Genomic DNA, 22,252 nt, shown 5'->3' with positions numbered 1-22,252 from the left:
GTCTTCGGACCTTGAATCGGCCATCTTGTCTGTAGAGGGGGAATCGGGCCTTGTCACTGAAGATCACATTACCATAGTGCAGTTATGTCCACGGAAAATTCACCGTGACCTTTCCAGCCATAAACCCACTTAGTGAAGATTAAACCGATATATGCAGTATTAAACCATTATAGTAATCTATTGTCGAATGCAAATTTATTACCACGTGATAATATTAATCCAATGAGTGATCGAATTGTCCGCTACGGTCGACTAAACCAATCGATAATGTCGCTATTGACATGTACAGACGGAGCTCCACTGACCGAGTTTTGGGGTATTTTTCACTGCTTTGCTGTCATTTACTCATCAAGGCGGTCCCCCGTTATTATAAGGACTATGCTAATGATTTAAAGATTGACATGTAGAGAATAAACCATTGATTCACAGAAAGTACTAAATTTGTACCTATTACGGTTTCGTGACACCAATCTTCCAAATACGACCAAGCCAGGGCTGCCCGGTGAAGCAAAATGTGCATTGGAATAACACGGGAGTTTGGACAGATGGTAGGATTTCTTTCTCATACAAATGCATGGTCCCCCGTTATTAAAGCTTGTACTGGGTTGAAAATTCAGATATTTTGAAAAGAATAAGTAATTGAAACATAGAGCAAGTATTCAAATCATAGCTTTTATACTTTTTGATATATATGATGCTAACTAGTTCATCTCCTATATCTACAACACAGCGCTACCAGTAGGGTTCAATTGCTTATTGTGAGTGCCCCAGTGCTGTGTGCATACATGTAGTTAACAATAACTGTATGATGACGCCAGTAGCCTCCTGTCAAATTCCTATGTCTCTGTGACCAAAGCAAGCGCGCATGCTGAGAAGTATCGGCTTTCTTATTGGTTGTCTTGCGCGAAAACCTACACTAACCAGTCTATTGTTCACAAGTTTCCTGGTAACAGGCGCGTTTATGGACCTCAGCCACTCTGTTCGTAGCCGAGATGCAGGCTTCATGCGGCCATTGCGGTAAAGTCTCAGGAGAGATCGGTCTTCACTGGTGATTGTCTTTCGGGGCCGACCTGACCTTAGTCTAGGTGTAGTTGTTCTGGTCTCTTGACGTCTCTTCAAAATTTTAGGAACTGCACCTTATGTAATTCCTAAAGCGGCACCAATATCAGTGATATCCTTCTGTTTAGCCGCGATTACGTAAGTCAATGACGCGGGCGTACAAATCTGCGCTCAAATCGCACCCCATGATCAGAAATATCGTATACAGACAGATGCAAAAAATTAAAGCTGGTTTCTTCACACGGTAATGCAAAAGTCAATGTAACCTTATGAATCATATCGCTAAAATAACTGCGAAAAGGATGCCCGATGGTTAATTGGTCAGGCATAAGAAGCCATTGTCCTACATTACGTATTGTGTGATATGGAATGGTACCTTAGACCCTGCCAGACACCCGTGATCCATTTTGCATGGCTGACGGGTCATTGATGGTAAGACGGAGATCAAACTAATAAACAAAGACTCTTGCAAGCAATGAAACCATGTGGATTAGAAAGTGAGGGGGGATATGGGGAGATTATCAAAGAGATGAAGAAACATATTCACTAAATTATGTATATGAACAGAACACTCTGAAGATAAGAATGGGAGTGTTGCTAGATCGGCGCATTACTGAAGAAGTCTTCCGATCGGAAGATGAAACGTCTAAAACGTGAGTAAACTAAAGTATACTAATACAGGGTGAGTAAAAAGTGCAATAGGGCAATGAATTCATCTTTATTCTAGAATCAAGTTGAATTTTTTTTTGGTTTTAAACGTTATATAAATGATATATTCATTAGTGACCTTTGTGAAAAAATGAAGTAATAAGCATATTTACCGTTCTGTTTTTATGACACATTTTACAGCGATACCCAATTTTCATGTAAGGTAGATTTGGAACAACTGCCATTTCTTAACCTCATTGGCACGGAAGTAGAATGGAGCCTCCAAAGTGTTATTGCCCCTGGTCTTGTTTAAGTAGAAGAAACATCATTTCTTGTTATTTTCTTATTCAGCTTTACTTTAAAGCTGTTCATTCTCTATAAAAGAAACATACACATTTGTGGGCGGGTTTTTCAAATGTCGAGAGGAAATGCGTGCAGATTAAAGTGGAGTGAATTACAAAATATCCAGTAAGTTATACATTAATGGGAATAGAAAAACCGGAGTTGGGGTCGAGTGAAGTATGAAGGACTTAAGTAATGTTCAAAAGTTATGTTTGAACCAAAAAAAAGGGAATTGAAAGAACGCAAAAATCAACATTGATTTAAGTTAGTCAGATTCAGATCTGGTGTCTTTATTGCGTATTGTGCGCTCTCATTCAAAAAGCATGATGCCTCGTGGACTAGTTAAATTGGGTATGGTAGTAAAAAGACTCATAAAATATCAAACGGTACCTGCGATTCACTTAATTTTTTCACAGAAGGTGATTATTGAGTGTGGCATTTTTATGTAGAAACTTTTAACAATGGGAAAGTTCAACTTGCTTCTCACGTAATTATCGATTCTTTGCCCTATTGCACTGTTTTTACTCACCCTGTAGGTAACACTATGTCCACATTTTCAATTTGCAACAAATAAGGTATTTACGATGTAATATTTCTCTCTACTGCCCACAGTAAATGTTGATTATGATAAAGAAGAGCGGAATTTAAGATATTCTTTAGAATTACTTTAAAGGAGTATTTCATGATCCTAGCATCCTCTTTTTATGACATTTTCAGCAGATTTCCACGAAAAAAGTTATTGCAGATATAGGGGGAAAACCCTGATAGCAAAATATTGCGACATTTACATTATGATCACGATACAGTTTCATAAGATAAGAATTTACCATCCCACAATGCATAGCGCTAGAGTACATATCATGCTATAATCGCTATGCTGCACTTTAGAGCAGACAAAATTTACGCTAGGAATCACGGGTAATAGATAAAATAATAACGAATTCATATTCAATTGTAAATAGTGTAGTTCCGCCGAAGGTTAAAGTACATAAGGACCTTTTTATGTTTCCAGTACAGACCGGTACTGTTTACATAAAAGATGACGTCATAATATCATAAATATGACATTTTAATATCCCATAATTCATATCGCCTGGGGACTGACTGCTGATCCTTACAGCTTGGCCAAATACAGTTAATGAGCCAAAATGCGGAGCAGCGTGGAACACTGGTTAAGGTCTATACCTTTTGTGCGAGAGGTCTGGTTCAAAATCGCCACTGGACCAAAACGAAAAATTAAAATAAATACAAATCAAATCCGCTCTCCCCTTGGCTCATCTGGAAAAGGCTGGGTATATTTCACATGATAAATGACCTCGTTACAGTCGGTTCCGATCAGGGTATCCCCCGATTGTTGCTAGACACTTGTCAGTCCTGTAGAAATACCCTACGGCGACCCTCTTCACCAAGTCACTTGACCTGATTAAAGTTTCGTCATCGCTATCCACCAATTTTAAATTGTAATATGTGTATTTTAATGGTTGCGTAGGCTATTATTGCGATTCCATGGCAAAGGGTCGAAGCATATATTTGGTCAGTCCCTTCGGCGCACAGTGTCATCGGCCCGATATCTTCATGGCAGAAAATGCCATGGTAGGTTGAATCCACAGCCACGGATGGCCATTGTATTCCCACCTGTTTAATAGTTTTTAAATGCATAGTGGGCTGAAGGACATCCGACTAAGGCTAATGACATTAGCCTGTGACTGACCTCGGTACGGTCAGCGAGCATACATTCGCCATTGTCATATGCTTATAGACTGTCTCTACGATAGTCTCCTACACAGCCAGTTTGTGTCAGTCGGTCTGACACTCGTCGATCCTGTATGTTCGTGATAGCCACATATAGTCTGGCCTGAGACTACCTCCACGAGGTTCTACGCTGCGCTATTTAAAATCTTGAATTTTGGTCACTTTTTCAGCTCAAGACGCAAGCTACTCTCTCAAAGCGCAAACTAACGACTATCTTATCTGTTCAACACGTATTTTCAAGTGTATGAGACCACATCTGGTTTCTTGAGAAAAAATCATTTACGGGAGATATTCATCATTTTCCAACCCGGTATCCGAAGATTTTCGTCTGATATCAAAATCGTGCATAGCAATTCACGTGTATCGATCCCGTGTATTTATTTTAATATCTCTGCTGCATCAAATAATTATTAGCCAGGCGATGTCGGTGTGCGGCGATATTCCCAAATGCGAGTTCCCTAATTTTACTTTATTTGATTAGTGCCCAATCTGGCGCAATGTCACTACCGCTAGGAATTATGGGCAATGATTCAAAATAGTTCATCGGTGACTTGAATTGTTCCGGTTGGTATATCCATGATAACGCTTACGTTTAGAGTACAAACCCGCACCTCATGTTCAAACCAGAATAGCAGCAATTCAGTCGTTGAGAGCTATACGCTATAGGCCTACGCTACACTATATCTGCCCGGACACGTCTAGCTATATCGTATTGTTTCGTTAAGTAATTAACACTCGGTGATTTTCAACAAGATGGCTGAATCTAACTTCAAACAAACTGATAACAATGTAACAGAGAAAGATGTTACTGATGAAAAAGTCATGTACGCAGAAAATTGCGGCATATGCGAGTCTGATTATCAAACTCCAAAATCGCTTAAATGTCTTCATAGTTTCTGCCTGAAATGCCTCGCGGAAAAAGTAAACGCTGGTAAAAATACGGTCACTTGTCCAACCTGTGACATAGTGACCGAGCTACCAAGCAAAGGCGTGGAAGGGCTGAACACCAACTTCATGCTGATAGAGAAACATGAACGCAGTTTGTTTGAAAAACAGTTGAAAGAGAAAGATTCGTTTATTCCCTGCACGTCCTGTGAAAATGATTCGATGGAGAAGGCAGCAGCATGGTGCAGACAATGCCAGGATTATATGTGTGAGACGGCAGTTAAGGATCATAAAAAGGTACGCATAACAACGACTCATGAGATTATCTCTCTTCAAATACTTCAATCAGAAGGAATTCCGAAAGGCACGCGTTCGGTAAAGGAGAGAATTTGCCCCAGACATAAAGACGAAAAACTGATATTTTATTGCGAAACCTGCGAGGTTCCATTTTGTCGCAATTGTGAAATCATCGATCATCCTAGAGGCGAAAACCACTCTCAAGTCTACTTAGAAGACGCGGTAAGGAAACGAATTGATAATATTCAAAAAGAAGCTGAGGAATGCAAACACGTTGGTCGAGAAGTTGACAACACCATCGCTCAAGATGAAAGGGTAGAGGCCGCTCATCTAAAAGCTGTTGAGCAAACCCTGAATGCCTATGATGATACGGCAAAACAAGCAGCAGTACGGTTTTCAGACAAACAAAAGGAGCACAGAGATAAACTTGCCGCAGAATTAACACGATTTGATGAAAAACGCAAACAAGATATCGATAGTCACAAAGAAAAGCTGAAGCGCGTTCGCTCCCGCATAACTAGTGCTCTTGCTATTGCTGCAATGTTGGCAGAAAACGGAACACAGTATGACGTGGCAGATATGTACAAAGATGTCATAACTGCACTTCGTGAACTTCGGGAGTTTAAACCAGAACCTGAGTGTATGAGTGAGATAATTTTCAAGAACAACGACAACTGTCTCCCGAGTGTAGAAACAATTCCGGCACCAGGTGCTCTGAAGCTAGGCGTGATAGAACGGAAAGTAACGCCCCCGGTAACGCCGAAACCCGTACCGGTGCCGAAAGTAATATGGGAACAGAAGCGGAAGTTTGGGACTGGATATTTGTCGGGTGCTCGCGGTCTCGCGTTTACACCATCCGGCGATGTACTAGTCGCAGACTACAGCGCTAGACAAGCAAAAGCATTCAGCAGTTCGGGAACTTTATCACATACAATAGCGCAAAGTACTGCCGCTTTTACCAACCCATATGACGTTTGCTACTCTTCATATCTTGGATATTTTTACATGGCCGACCAATCGACTGCTGTCAAACAAATTACTCAACAGATAGCTTACTATACGGCACGTACGATCGGAGGGGGTAGTTATGGTGGACGCGGTATAGCATCAAACATGACGAATGGCAACTGGGCAGTTTGTTGCACGGACTACAACTACATCTACGTTTATGACAATGCTGGTAATCAGATCCGAAATATATTCGCGGTGGAACCTCATTTTATTGCAATTACGTCCAATAACAATTATGTGTTTTCTTCCAACAAGCAGAAATCAGTTCAAGTGGTAAATGCTAGCGGGCAGTTGATACATCTCATTGGTCCACCACCAGACATTGACAGCTCCGCATGGAGTCCTCAAGGCGTCTGCTGCAGCAAGAAGGATGAAATTTACGTGGCCAATCAAGGAGCAGGAGCAATGGGTATCTATCGATTCAAAGTCTCCGGTGAATTCATTGACTGTATCACTACGAGTCTAAACCAGCCAAGGGGACTGACACTATCAGCGGATGATCGGCAGGTAGCGGTTGTTGATGACAACGGTACATCAGTCAAAATATTTAGCCAAAAGTAAAACAAAAATTGATCTCAGGAAATTTCGCTTTGACTCTTGATTAATTGAATAAATATTCAAGGTCCAGCTAATTCAATGATATAAGTAAGATTGGCTTGCACTTTTCTGATTCATTGAAAATCACGCGGTCTGATTTCGACTTTTGTAAGGTACGAAGGTGCGATATCTCAGCTCTATAATTCACCAGTGAAGTGTTACGTGTAATCCGATTATCACTATGTCAACTGGATCACGCTTTTGAGTTCTGCACCACGATCGAAATGATCGCAACACAAAGTCTATGACATGTGCTTCCTGTTCCAAAAGGTGCGTGATCCAGTTACCAGTGAGTTATGTAACCACTTCGCTGGCGAATACGTGGGCGATTGGTATTATTCAGAGTCAAAGAAAATAATTGGTTAATGACGATCACCGTCTCTGTAGTCAGTTGACTCAAAATAACTTTTCATTTAAAAGAGGATGGTCCGATGAACATTCGCATCCTCTCCACTTTTTCTTCAAAACTGAGATACTTGTATCGAGAAAGTACAAATTTAACAAAGTTCTCACGACTTACATTGTGGAGGTTGGTGGCCTGCGACCAGCATCCACCTGTCTTTGTATCAATGGAAAGCCCAGCAAAAAGCTACAATCATGGAAAAGTCTTAGAACACGTTCGTGTTACAAACGGAAAACTGTCAATCCTTCTACCCGTGAAATGATGAGAAATGCCATTCAGCAGTTTTCCAACATTAATCGATGTGCAGACGGGACGGGTTCCTGGTCATTCCTAAACACAACATACGTCATTTCCATGATCATGAAAATATTTTATGCAGCGGAACATAATGACTCGTAAATATTAGTGTAGTGTAGTCATGGTAGTTGTATACATTTTCCATGGTGACAGTCAATGTTTAGAATGTTCAGCCTTCATGGATATTTTGTAGTTTGATTATTTTAAAATGTATATAAGTTGTTTTAGCAGCGTTACCCTTGCTTACCTTCTTCAAAAGTTACATAAAAACAGCTTCAAATCAGAAGTAATTGTTGCCAGTCCACTGGTTATGGTTTTTTTTACCATGACGATGTTCTAATATTTGACTTACACATGCATTTACAATGGATATAGTTTGAGAAAAATACCGGATCTAATACGAACCGTAAAGCGTTTCAAGCTTTTAGACGAAAATGTAATTTTTGTATAAAGCAAAAATATGCTATTTCTATTATAGACATATAAGGGTCAAGGTCATTCAACCAAGGTGGAAATAACATAGTGACGTAATCAGATCACCCTCTTCTAACTGGTCATTAACGGTAAACCAAGTCCATTTCAATGTACATTCTTTGTCATCATATTGATGTTTCTTGCAACATATGCTTCACTCGGGGGTCCAAACGTATAAATTTGTTCACAAGTAAACTACGTATTGTATTTCATGTATTTGGTTAATAACAATTGTTTATATATTGAAATAGTATGTTAAATGTACTATCAAAATGTTTGTTGAATTGTTTAGGATGATATTCATTATGTTTCAAAAACAGTTTAAAGCTAGCTGCATCAGAAGCTTTTGAATAGCATAGCACTGAACATGTTGAAAGGCAATGTCATTTATGACTTGTAAATAGGAATGTAATATAGTTGTAGTGATGCGCTTTCCATTGTAACAGTTATGTTACATGGATATTTTTGTAATACCCTTCTTGACCTCGCTTTTGCTGCCCTATAATACATGTACGTGATATAGATGTTCTCCCATCAACGAAAGCTAACGGAATGAAGGGGCCAATTAAAGTTATGATCTATAATATGGCATGTTTAAGGGAACTGGAATGAGCGTTTTGAGCGTTTCGACAGCATTTTTGTGGGACATGAGAGCACATCAGACCTATCGAATTGCATTCTGAATACGAAGAATGTCTTTCTGATATCAAATAATTTTCATTTTATGAAATTCACGATATAATACAAATTTTATGACAAATTATTACAATTGGTTATTTTTCACATTTTGGAGATATAACAGTCCTCGAAATAAATTTTATAAATTTAATGATATAGTCTTAAAGTGTATGTAGCTGGGAGGAAAAGCCGACGATCAATTGAAAATTTTGACCTTTCATATTGAAGATATGGATTTTTTCCCAAAAAGACCTAATTTTTTTTTTTGGTGTTTTGGGAAAAAATCCATATCTTCAATACGAAAGGTCACAATTTTCAATTGATCGTCGGCTTTTCACCCCACCTACATACACTTTAGGTAGAAATCATCAGATTTATAAAGTTTACTTCGAGTACTGTTAAATATCAAAAATATCAATTTTTAATGATTTGCCATAAAATGTGTATTACATTGCGAATTTCAAAAATCAAAATTATTTGATATCAGAAGGCCATTCTTCGTATTCAGAATGCAATTCGATATGTCTGATGTGCTCTAATGTCCCACAATAAATACTGTCCAAACGTTCATACCCCTTCCCTTAAGTGTACATAGTTTGTTGCGTAACATAGTTACCCTTATATTGTTAAGGGTAGATGTTTAAAAAAAGTTCAAAGCTACAATTAAGGAAAATAATGTTTGCACACTCTGGCATACTAACTGTAAATCGCCGCCCTCTCCTCCAATTCAATGTTGATGAAATTTCAATGTTGATGAAAAAGATTTTGACATTGGGCTCTCCGGTCTCCCCAACATTAATTGAGGGGAATAACAGAGGGAACGGGAAAGGGGAAAGTTTCAGAGGCTCCGGAAGATTTTTGATATGGGAGGATCATCAATATGAGACCTTCTCTGAAGCGCGAAACCCTGAGGGAATGTGTGCGGATCCACCTTCCGCGCGGAAGCTTTTGAAATGCATTGATTTTACATGAATTGTACCTTGAATTGTGAATTTTATCCTAATATTTTGAATTTTTCTTTAAATTATTGGAGGGGCCTTAGAGAACTTGACCCCACCAAAATTATTGGAGGCGGCCCTGAACTAGCAGAGCCAACTATTTTTTTCTCTTGATTGTAGCTCCATCGTAAGCTTTCGTAGCAAAGAAATATATTTACTTGTAAATAGAAGTCTAGTGTACTTGTATATATTATCATTGTAACCGTATTTAGTACATGTACATGAGTTTAGAATGTTCAACCTACATTGATATTTTTTTATAGTTTGACATGTTTATGTGTATGTGTATACATAAGAAATTAACAGCAATGACAAGATTGAATGGCCATGTATGAATTCCTTACAACATAATCGCAAATCTGAGTTAACCTTTTTTTTTTTACTCAGAGTGTATTAGATGGGCATATGAATATTGCACAATTATGTGTTTGCTTTGTGTTTAATGTATGATTTGATTTTGTTCATGGTTACAAATTTAATTGCGTACTATTGAAATCCACAACTTTCAACTAATAATGACAAGTAAACAAGTCAAACTATTAATCTTTCCCATTCCAAAAACAAGAACACAACCAACACTGCACATAAACAACAGCAACCCCACAGGCAACAGCCAACCACCATGTTACCTACTACTAGGCACCATTGTCCCACATTAAGTTGAGTAGAACTTGTACGAACGAAAAATGAAAACATGTGCTAACATTTGTGGGACACAATATCACTTTGTACGATAATAAGACGTGGAATAAAAATATAAGGACCAATTAATAATCTTCTGGAAAATATCTTTTACAGGAAAAAAATATAAGATGGGCAAAAAATAAAATTAGGACAAAATGTCGTTGGCCAATTATCCAGGACAAAATCAAATGGAACCATTATTTTGACTATCTATTTTAGCATAAAGGGAATACAGAGCTAAGTCTGGCATGGAGAAATTTGTTTGGACGAAACGATATTGGACAAAGAGTGTTTTGATGGGGACAAATTAATATTGGAGTATTTGGAAAAATTTTGTTTTATTTGGACTCACTGTTATACACCCTATAATGACGACGTCTACAGCGAGCCAAATGATTAGGCGCATATGGCAAGCCAAATGCTTTAAAGTTGTTACATGGGTTTTTCATGTATTTGATTCCAGATGGGCGTAAGTTAACAACAGAAACAACCATGCAGAAACGAATGAACTCAAGCGTATTTCAATACACGTGCACAAGACAACAATCCTATGAAACTAGGGGTAGCTCGTGAGTCAACTTGGAGAAAGCAGGGGCGGAGGTGGTATGGGGTGGGGGCAACGGGTCTGGTGGGGGACAGAAGCCGTTTTTCGGCAGTTTCCCAATGGGATTTTCTAAATTTAAAATCGACTTGGGGCACTTTCCCCGTCTCCCATGACGCTACGCCACCGTGTCTGGAAAATATGTCATTTCAAATTATCCTCGATATATATCTTTGGTGTAATAAATCAATGCTGCTATTTCTCTGAAAAATGAGAAAAAGAAAAGAGATAAACTACAATCCCTTTACTAACCAGAGTGTTTTTAAATTTTGACATTTACATGTACGAACACAATCAATCTTATGGAGAAAACAGTGGTCATCGTTTAATATGAAAATGCATATAAAAATACTAGAATGCGTATTTTGTTGCGTAAATAATGATACCTGTACTTTAATTAGCATTGAGTAAGATCTTACTCTCCTTATTGTTTTTGACCAAGTGTAAATTTTCAATTTGCAACAAAGGAATAAAGGTATTTACCATGTTTATGATGTCATTTCTCTCTGCTGTCCACGGTTATTGTTATGCTATTGCAACATAGGAGAAAACTCATTTAGATTTGAATATGATCATGGCACAGTTTCATACGATAAGATTTGCCCATCCCACAATGTATAGCGTTATCGCTAGAATCAAACCATGCTGTAATCGCGATTTTGCGCCAAAAATAGCAAACGAAAATTGCGCAAGAAATCACGGGCAATAACTAAAATAACACAAAATTCATATTCATTTGTAAATGGTGTAGCTCCGAAGACGATAACGTGTTGTTTTAAAGTACATAAGCACCTATTCATGTTTCCAGTACAGACATTGTCATAATTGTCCTGTCATTGTTATAAATATTGCGACATCATAAATGACGACGACAGGAGAATGACTGCTGATGCTGGCCAATTATTAATATTTATGAGCCAAACCACGCTGATAATATGTACGCGCTTCATATTTATATAATTATTCAGATTTTTTTTCATGTTTGCTAACTAATGGGATTCCATGGCAAGAGTAGAAGCACATTTTTCGCGATTTGTCCCAGGAGCGAGATCCGCTAGGCATTATGGGCAATAAATATAAACAGATTATCGGTTACTTGATAGTTTGACTGAGATATCCATGATAACGTTTCGGGTTAGAGTACAACGTCAACTCCTCATGTTCAAACCAGAATAGCAAATCAGTCCATGGAAGCTACATGTCTGTACAAATCTAGGTCTATCGATCGTGTTGCTTTTGTAGTAGTTAACACACCGCGATTTCCGATGCAAAAAGTAATCAACTCTCAACAGTGTAGACAATATGGCAGAATCTACATTCAAACACACTGACAAGAATTCAACTGAGAAAGATGTTACCGATGAAAAATTCATGTACGCAGAGAAATGCGGCATATGCGAGTCTGATTATCAAACTCCAAAATCACTGAAATGTCTCCATAGTTTCTGTCAGAAATGCCTCGCGGAGAAAGTGAACGCTGGGAAAAATACGGTTACCTGCCCAAACTGTGACGCAGTGACCAAGTTACCAAGCAAAGGCGTAGATGGGCTGAACACCAATTTTATGCTGATAGAGAAACATGAACGCAATTTGTTTGAAAAGCAGTTGAAAGAGAAAGATACGTTTATTCCTTGCACATCCTGCAAAAATGATTCGAAGAACAAGGCCATAGCATGGTGCAGGCAATGCCAGGATTATATGTGTGAGGCAGCAGTGAAATATCACAAAGAACTACGCATAACAAATGTTCATGAGATTATTGGCCTTGAAATACTTCGATCAGAAGGAATTCCGAAAGGCATCCGTTCGGTACAGAAAGAAAGAGTGTGTCCTAGACATAAAGACGAAAAACTGATATTTTATTGCGAAACCTGCGAAGTTCCATTTTGTCGAAATTGCCAAATCATCGATCATCCAAGGGGCGAAGATCACGTGCAAGTTTATTTAGATGATGCGGTAAGGAAACGAATTGATAATATTAAAACAGAAGCTGAGGAATGTAAACATGTTGGTCGAGAAGTTGACAATACCATCTCTCAAAATGAAAGGATTGAAGCCGCTCATCTAAAGGCTGTCGAGCAAACTCTGAATGCCTATGACGATGCAGCTAAAGAAGCAGAAGTGCGATTTTCAGACAAACAAAAGGAAAACAGGAATAAATTTTCAGCCGAGTTGACCCGATTCGATGAAAAACGCAAACAGGATATCAATGATCACAAAGAAAAGTTGAAGAACGTTCGCTCCCGCATTTGTAGTGTTCTCGCTATTGCTGAAATGCTGACAGAAACTGGAACTCAATACGATATAGCGGATATGTACAAAGATGTTATAACAGCGCTTCGTGAGCTTCGCGACTTTAAACCAGAAGCTGAGCCTATGAGTGAGATAACCTTCAAGATCAACGACAAGTGTCACTCGATTGTTGAAAGTATTCCAGCTCCGGGTATTCTCACACTAGGCGTGATAGGAAAGAATGCATGGGAACAGAAGCGCAAGTTTGGTAGTGGAAATTTATCAGGAGCTCGCGGCCTCACGTTTACACCAACTAGTGATATCATTGTCGCAGATAACACTGCTAGAGCCGCTAAATTATTCGACGGTGAAGGAACCCTATCAAAGACAATAACACAAGGTACTGCTGGCTTTAACTACCCATTTGATGTCTTCCATTCTTCTGATGGATACTTTTACATGACGGACCAAGCGTACTATGTAAAACAGATCAACTCAGAGATCAATTACTCCGGAACACGAACAATAAGTAATAAATACACTGGATACGGAATAGCCGCGATGAAGAATGACAACTGGGCAGTGTGCTGTAAAGATTACAACTTGATCTTCGTTTACAACAGCAGTGGAAATCAAGTACAGAGAATATCAGTGATGGATCCAAATTTTATTGCAATTACTTCCAAGGATAATGTTGTGATCTCCTCCCAAACACAGAAATCAGTTCAAGTAGTTGCTGCGGACGGGCAGTTGCTACAAGTTATCGGTCCACCCCCAGACGTTGCCAACATCGCATGGAGTCCTCAGGGTGTCTGCTGCAGCAAGAGTGATGAGATTTACGTGGCCAATCAAGGAACAGAAGCGATGGGTATCTATCGATTCAAAGTCTCCGGTGAATTCATTGACTGCATCACTACGGATTTGAACAACCCATGGGGACTGGCAATATCAGCGGATGGTCACCAGTTAGCGGTTGTTGATGAAAATGGTGCATCAGTCAAAGTGTTTAGCCAAAGGTAAACAATAACTAGCTCAAGAAATCTCAGACATTTGATGAATTGAGCCAATATAGCACTCTAACAGACAGCCGAAATAAGGATACTACGCAAAGTCAGATTGAAACTGTAGTAGTGGTATTAATATATTTTTCCGTATTAACTACCTTTTAGCCAACTCAAAACAAAATTTCAATTAAAGGAAGATGGTCCGATCAACAACTGCATCGCCACTTTTTCTCCATCAAAATTGAAATGGTATCAATGGAAAGACCATAATTTTCTTTATGGCTCTGTCAAAGGTGGTTAATCCACTAAACTAATTATCCACTCATGTCAACTTTCAATATACATTCTGGCTCTCATATCAATACCGACTGAAATACCGGTACAAACTCCATAGATAAGGAGTGAGGGTCAATGTCATTCAGCCAAAGTCAAAATAGTATAGTGATGAAAATGTAACATCCTCCTTCAATTCTGGTTGTTCTCGATAGGTCAGGTTTCAGTTGAAACCTTGTCCTTGTAAAAGCAGAGTATATGGATAGTTGTTTGCATCACAATTTTATGTTAAAACTTTGTTTTGTTGTAAAAGAAACGTGTTTGTTTATATTGTTGTAGGACAGGCCTATGTTTAAAAAAATATACTAGTAGTATAGTTAAATGATACAATCATGGAAAAATAGTTTTGGAACATTCTTGTGCCAACCGTCTCCCCACGTGTAATGTTGAGAAATGCCAATATATTCAGCAGTTTTGAAAGTGTTCCAACATTGATTGATGGGGAAAGGGAAGGGCAAATTTTTGTTATGCTGTAGATGTCTCGCTAGCTCCTGTTTATTCCAAAACACAATATACGTCATTTTCTATGATCATGCAAAACTCTGCAAGGAATTTTGACAAAGTGTACCCGATGTTCCAATAACAAATTTTCTAAGATTGTATAATGTTATAGGTCCGTCGTAAGCCTTTGCAGTAGGGAAGCGTATGACTTGTAAATATGAGTGTAGTGTTGCTGTATAGACTTTGATATAAACAGCTAATATAGTTCTAGTCCTGTTGCAAAGTGTATGGTTTTCATATGTCGTGCTTAACTCTGCTGAAGACCTTGACGTCCTTGATGTGTCAAGTTCATTTCAATGTATTTTCTATGTCGTCATATTCATGATATTTACGTTTCTTGCTACAATATAATTTAATTTTCTTTAATAGTAAAATAACTGGGCAGGAAAAACCTCTTACACTCTAATTTCGTACTATTTATTTTTTGAATAAAATCCCTACTCGTTTATTTTTGATCCCGTTATCATTCATTTTGATGATAATTATATACTCTTCATTTTGAATAGGTACATCACTTTGAACCGGCAATTTGACAAAATTACCCATTTCATTTTGACAAGATTCTGTTAGGTCCCACTCTGACAAGACAAACTATTTAAATTTGGATTTTTGGTCATTTCTGACAAGACAAACTGCCCAAATTATGTCAGTTTTGACAAGAATGTATTCATTTTTTTTTAAAGACAAGGCAATCTTATCATATTTGATTAGTTTTTGTCATTTTGATGAGAATTTAATTATTCACCAGGTTCGCCGTCGCAAAGAATAGACAAATAGAATAAGTGATCCCGCCCGGGAATCTAACCCACGACCTCAGGTTTACGAGACCTGTGTATTAACAACTCGGCCACCCGGAGCTTCATGATTAAGCTGGCTGAAATTCAAGTTCGAACCCATGAGCGATCACTTAAAACTTATCTTCTCCCCGTAAATAGCCCATGAGTATCTAATGCCGTAAACGCTAGAACTAAATTGCTATCCTTCCTATAGACGATACATAACATGGAAAAACAGTGGCATGATCGACGGGAAATAAATAAAATAAACATTATTTTTCACCAGTTTCGCCGAATAACTTTAAGTGACCCGGCTTATGAGTTAGAATTTCAGCCAGTCAGTGATTAAGGCACATGCAGTTCTCATGAAAGTGAGGTCCTGGGTTCGACTCCAGAGCGGGATCAATTTTTCTTTTCCATGTTATCCGATTCATTTTGAAAAGATATCCGATTTATTTTGAAGAGAAATCCGATTTATTTTGAAGAGAAATCTGTTATGTCCCCATCTGAATAGTTTCCCTCGTCAAATTTGACAAGTTTTTATTTACAAATGAGCTGGTTTTATGAGTGATGTACAATGTCATGATGTCACTGTTACTCATTTGGAAAAACAAGGAACAGTATAAAATATCAAAAACTGCTTAACTGTTCAAAGATGTTGTTTTTATTAGTTAAGTGAGTTTGATGCCCTAGTTGTTCCCTGTTTTGCCAAATGAGTAACAGTGAAATGTACTTGGGAGGTTTTTCATGCCCAGCGACGATGTTGTATTTCATGTATTTGGTGAATTGGATATTCCATATTGAAAAATGTTATGTAAAATGTATTTGTTAAATGTTTGTTAAATTGTTTAGGATAGACAACATGTTTCCAAAATAATTAGTAGTTTAAAAATAAGCTACACCGTAAGCTTTCGTAGAGGGAAACACGTGTGACCTGTAAACAGGAATGTATTACAGTTATATATATAGATGAGCTTAGAATATGATGAGGGTTTGAAGCCATAACTTGTTATTCCCAATTTAAGGATACTTAGATCTGGTCCACTATTAGCATAACCTTGGATATGGTCACTATGTCCACAGCAAACACAAAAGTGTTCTCAAAACATTTATTTAAAATGTTTTAATAATATATTTAAAATGTCCGGTTATATAAAGGGCATGAATACGTTTTTAAAACGATATTGTTTGGGCAAATGTTTTTGCAAAATATTTTGTCAACACTTTTGATAACATTCTGTTTAGAATGTTTCGCATCAAGTTTTCAAAAATAATTTTTGAATATTGTGAAAAGGTTTTTATACCCTTTATATAACCCGACATTTAAACGTTTTCTATAAAACGTTTTGTGTTTGCTGGGTCAGAGGTGTACAATTCGGACGCAATTGGCTATCACAAATCGTTATGTATGTTGTTGGTGGTGGCGTCACCCTTTTCACTGTGATCATTTTTGGGTTTTTTTTAGTGTATCTTTGGAAGAAAAGGATATGACAGTAAATCTGCTATCAAATAAAAGCCAAGATATTGATTATTATTTGTGGAGAGTTTCATTAAGATATCTTGAACTTTGGCATAATGGCAACCAAATCCAATTGACTAAGTCAGTGATGGTCAAGGAGGATAGATAGAAAGGAGAAGAAATAGATTACGTAATGCTTTGTTCCTTTGATGCCGATTAGAGATTGCGACAGGCTATTCATAAAAGTGGTACCATTGTTTCGAACAAAGGGCAGTGAATGGGTTCCGCCATTAAATTGGTCACTGACCCGGCATCATATTAACGCTTTACCCAACAGGCGAGTATAAATAAGTGACCACAATACAGTCATGTGTAAGGGCAGTCATGTGTAAAGTGGTACCATTGTACTCACGTATCCCAAATGTGCGCTTGTGCGGGTCTGAAGTCTATAATGGAGGCTTTAGTTGTCGATATAGACTTTTTTTATCACCCACCTGACTTTAGACGCTTCATTTAAATAAATTGAATAATGGTAATCGCTGCGTATACATGTAAGTATAAGTATAGGCCTATAAAGGTTTTTGTCACATGTCCATTTATCTTTTATTTTAAGAAGGAGATTGGCATAGAAATAGCGGCGGTGGAAGGGGGTGGGGCAGATTCTCCCCTGTGAGAAGTCTTGGGAGGGGATATGAGGGAGGAAAAGGGGGGAGGGATATGGATAATGAGGGGCCTACAGAAAGGGAGAAAGAGGACAAATGAAGAGAAAGAAATAATGGGAAGTAAATAAAATAATAGAAAGATAAGGACATATTTATATTGGAATGACAGGGAGAGTGAGAGAGGACAAAAAGAAAAGAAAGACGGGGAAGAAGGCAAGAGAGAGAAGGATAGCGAGGGAGTGATAAAGTTAGTGTAGGCCTAGGAAAGAATAAATACAGAGAAAGAAAAGAAAGGAAAATAAATGTAATAATAATTATTATAAAACTTAACACATAACAGCACTAAGCAGCCATTCGATGACATCAATGCCGTTGTGAGTTACGTAATTAATGAGCCCAGTCAGGTGTATTTCGCACATACTGCAGTTACTGTCCGTTTTCCTATACAAAATACACAGTGCTATCACCATTGACGCGCGACCTTTACAAATAGTGTATGTTAGAAGTATATTGCATTTGCCTAGTTAACATCACTGTGTGAAAAATAACCGGCCAATAATTAAACTATTCTCCAAACTTCTAGCAAATATATTTCTCTAACATGACCTAAAATTACAGCTAGGTTAGATGTTCAGAAATAGTCGCACTTTCGTAGAATATGAGTGAGTGCAAAGCATAGCTAGCTCATAGCTAGCCAACTCCCCGTGTTAATTGAATGGAGATTTGACCGAAAATATTGAGCTATATTGGTAACGGACCGTTCCGTTCTGAAGGATGCCACAAAAAACGGTACAAGCTACATTTAAACTATTCTATGAAATTCTAGAAAATATAGTTTTGTAACATGTCCTAAATTTTTTGCTAATTTAGGTGTTTGGAAATAGTCGCACTTTTGTGTTTTAGGAAGGATATGTAAACGACAGATAACACCAAAAATATGAAGAAATTATTTCCAAACCGTGTTAAGTCAACAATCATTATGTTGCTCATTTTCAAGAATGCTGGTTTACAAAAAGCAGGCCATTGTCTCATTTCGTGAACAAAGGTCCACATACCATTGTTTCCTTGCGTTTCCTTTATAATCAGTTACCCAACTGAAGCTGTATTATAGCACCTCATAGCGATACCGCACATATAAAACAGACACATGTGCACAACCAGAGAATATCCGATTTAATCAGTTGAGCTGTTTCAATGAGTGTTATCTTGGTTTAATAGCTTTTAATGGGGTTTAAGTCCTGCAAAGGTCGAGATGAATTCTACTGTAGACATGACTGCATCATGACCTGCCAAGCACAAGTCATCCAATTTCGAAAACTGGACGTTGAATGTACACTCTCATGAATATTGATTGGCAACATTTTCCAATATGTCAGCGCTCTAATCGGAAACAATAGAACAATAGACCCTGCAGAGCGTTGGTGATGGTGGTGGCAGCGGTGCATGTGGCAGCGGTGCACTCATATACAATTTCTATGGGTAGTTTGCATTTTAAGTGCACACAATTGTAAAATTGTTCATTATGTACTTCAAATTTGTCCTTATTACTTAAAATTTGGTGTCAAAAGATGTTGTCCATGTACACATTTAAATAGCTTAACTTTCTTTTTATGAAAATGAGAGGACTGGTAGTCACCGGTAAGTCACATTACATACAAATTTATCCCTATTCTCTACACAGTAAACCCAAATTTTCAAGCACAATCTACTGCTTGAGATTACCATCAATGTATTTTGAAAAGTATTTATTTATTTATTTATTTATTTATTTATTTATTTATTTATTTATTTATTTATTTATTTCATTCTTATTTAACCTGGGTTAACCTTTCAATGCACTAGCATTGTTCTCCCAAGGTAACCAAGTATACACCCTAGGATAGCATAAGTATACATTTTGGAAAGCTCTTGGCCCAGAATAGTTACTTTTAGATTAGATTTTCGGGTGATGAAGACGAGTGTCTATTGGACAATATAGATCTATGATGAACAATGATTTCCACCTAGAAGTTTGGACATTCATTACACTCATAAAAATATCCAAAGTTGAAACATACTAAGTATGTTTAATCACATCCCTTCATTGTGATATAATGCTTATTATATTATGATATTTCTTTAATACGACTGCCGAGATCCGCCATTATCCTGGCTTTAAAATATTTTGAAAATCGAGCAAAGGGCAGGCATTTTGGATTTTGTCTACTATTTAAATGACTTTGTCTAGTCATCCACCATCAGAATGAAATTAGTCATTTTTGGCCGCCATTTTGAATTTTTCGGCATATGGCAGCCATATTGGATTTGAAAAAGTGACAACAATTGTTTTTCTTGTTCTAATGAGACTCCATATATATTTTGTAGACGTTTGGTGTGCTTTCATCACAAAAACATTTTGAAAAAGAGCGCTTAAACACCCTCGTACAGGACTAGATTTTTGGCAACAAGTTTTTTTTCCTGTTCTTTTTTACCCTCTAAAGGTATCTAGACCGGTGGTTTGCTTTTACCACAAAGTACTCACGGGATTTCATCTTGCTCCCTAACTATATTGCAATCTATTCCTTATTAAAGTTGATATAACTAGTGGTGGGTTAAGGAATCCTGATGTTCAAATTTCTTAGGGAACAGGCTTATTTGATGCAGTATGATCTCCTGAGCATTTTGACACCATTTTCATCCAAATCGGCCAAAAAATGAGTTGGTGCCGGCCAAAACAAGTATTTGGACAGGGGGTCTTGGGGGTCTGAAAATCAATATTTTGACAATAATCATTATTATATACCTAATTATGTTAAAGTTGGTGTTGATTTGTATGTAATTGATGTCTAGAATTCCATTTATGAAAGTTGCATAAAAATTGGAGTTGTCGTTTTCTTAAAATTGCTGTTTTACGTCCAAATATGGATGTGAGGGCGTTTTGCATAAAACATGCAAACGATCTTTCAAACGGAAATTTCAATGATATATGTATGAAGATAATCATAGTTAGTACCTGCTCAAGAAATTTGAGCGGTTTACATAGTACGGTTTGATTTTGGCAGCCATTTGAATATTTCATAGAATGCTCCCATTTAACTGTACAGGGGTCAATGCACTTTAAAACGTGTACGTTTCAATGGAAGGCTTCCTGAGAATAAAAAAATGGTGCCACGGTCAAACGAAAAGCATTATAATGCCCAAATTTCTTGAGGATATGCCACATGTGATTATCTTCAAGATGGTATCATTAAAATTTGTTGTGAAATGAACGTGTGCGTGTTTTATGCAAAGCGCCCTCACATCCATATTTGGATGTAAAACAGGCATTTTAAGAAAACGACAACTCCAATTTGTATGCAACTTTCATAAATGGAATTCTAGACATCAATTACATACAAATCAGCACCAACTTGAACAGAATTAGGCATATAATAATGATTGTTGTTGAAAATATTGATTTTCAGACCCCCCCACAGACCCCCCTGTCCAAATCCTTGTTTTAGCCGGCACCAACTCATTTTTTGGCCGATTTGGATGAAAATGGTGTCAAAATGCTCAGGAGATCATACTGCATCAAATAAGCCTGTTCCCTAAGAAATATGAAACATCACCCTTTTTAAAAGGCTGTTTAACCTACCCCTAATATAACACTGAAATTTGAGCCCATTTGAGACCATTTTCATAACAATTTTCTGTTTTGACTTATGCGGAGCCAATAATGTTAACCTTTGACCTTAAGCCGTAGATAGGTCAAACTTTGTGTTTTAATCAAATTTGAGAAACTTTGAATTTGGGCCCTGTATAAACTTTGACCTTTGACTTTCTAGTTATAAGAAAGAAGGTCAAATATTAAGATTTGACCTCCACAGTGGTGACATTTGAAGCAAATGCTCTGATTTTAATCAAAATGGTCTCACATTGTTTCTCTTAAAGGGACCATTGAAAGAAAAACATATTTGGTATCAAAATAAAGCTAATAACATATAGAATCCATTTCTAAAATGATAAACGCAATTTTCCTTTATTTTACCCCCCAAATCAGCAAATAAAGACAAAGCGCCCAATGCCGCGTCGTTCCGCCCAATTCATATGTGCAGAGACACGTGGCAACCCCTGTGACGTCAAAGTGGTTATCCTTTCCGCTGCATGGCAACACTGCATAGTCCAGACTTGGTCCTAAACCAACGCATGAACGTGTTTACAGTAATGAACTTTTATGTGCCTTTTAAGCTCTTTTAGGCCTAACAAGTATATTAAAAAGGATATTATAATATAAATTACAAAGCTACAATGACTTCTATGATAGGCCTATATATAAATTCTAGCTATAGGCCTACAAAACTGGCCAACAACGGGGAAACATAAGTAAGTTAGGCCTAGGCCTTCATATTGACAAAGTCAAAGCTGTCAGTGCTAGCTGCTCGGCGTTTGCAAGAGAGTATCATTTGTTTTGACTGAGGCATTCTGATATAGCAACTCTTTATTTAAATTTCCTCTGAAATATCTGGTGAGGATAGGAAAGAGAAGACAATGATGTTTCGGGTTAGCCCATGACATGCAACTAAATTTCTTTAGGCCTA

The 22,252-nt window shown here is 37.6% G+C and overlaps 2 protein-coding genes across 2 annotated transcripts; both read left to right on the top strand.

Annotated features, from left to right (window-relative positions):
- Nucleotides 1–4,554: 4,554 nt before the first annotated feature.
- Nucleotides 4,555–6,555, top strand: LOC140150261 (uncharacterized). The gene has a single exon (XM_072172266.1). The coding sequence runs from the start codon at nt 4,555–4,557 to the stop codon at nt 6,553–6,555; it is 2,001 nt and encodes a 666-aa protein (XP_072028367.1).
- Nucleotides 6,556–12,028: 5,473 nt separating this feature from the next.
- Nucleotides 12,029–13,978, top strand: LOC140150260 (E3 ubiquitin-protein ligase TRIM71-like). Its single transcript, XM_072172265.1, has one exon. The coding sequence runs from the start codon at nt 12,029–12,031 to the stop codon at nt 13,976–13,978; it is 1,950 nt and encodes a 649-aa protein (XP_072028366.1).
- The last annotated feature ends 8,274 nt before the right edge of the window (nt 13,979–22,252 follow it).

Source organism: Amphiura filiformis, chromosome 4, assembly GCF_039555335.1.
Source record: "Amphiura filiformis chromosome 4, Afil_fr2py, whole genome shotgun sequence".
NCBI classification, from domain to species: Eukaryota; Metazoa; Echinodermata; class Ophiuroidea; order Amphilepidida; family Amphiuridae; genus Amphiura; species Amphiura filiformis.
Note: the sequence above shows the minus strand (reverse complement) of the source record. Positions and strands in the feature narration are given on the sequence as shown.

Excerpts from the sequence above, each read along its gene's own strand:
- LOC140150260 (XM_072172265.1), top strand. The coding sequence starts at position 12,029 with ATGGCAGAATCTACATTCAAACACACTGACAAGAATTCAACTGAGAAA.
- LOC140150261 (XM_072172266.1), top strand. The coding sequence starts at position 4,555 with ATGGCTGAATCTAACTTCAAACAAACTGATAACAATGTAACAGAGAAA.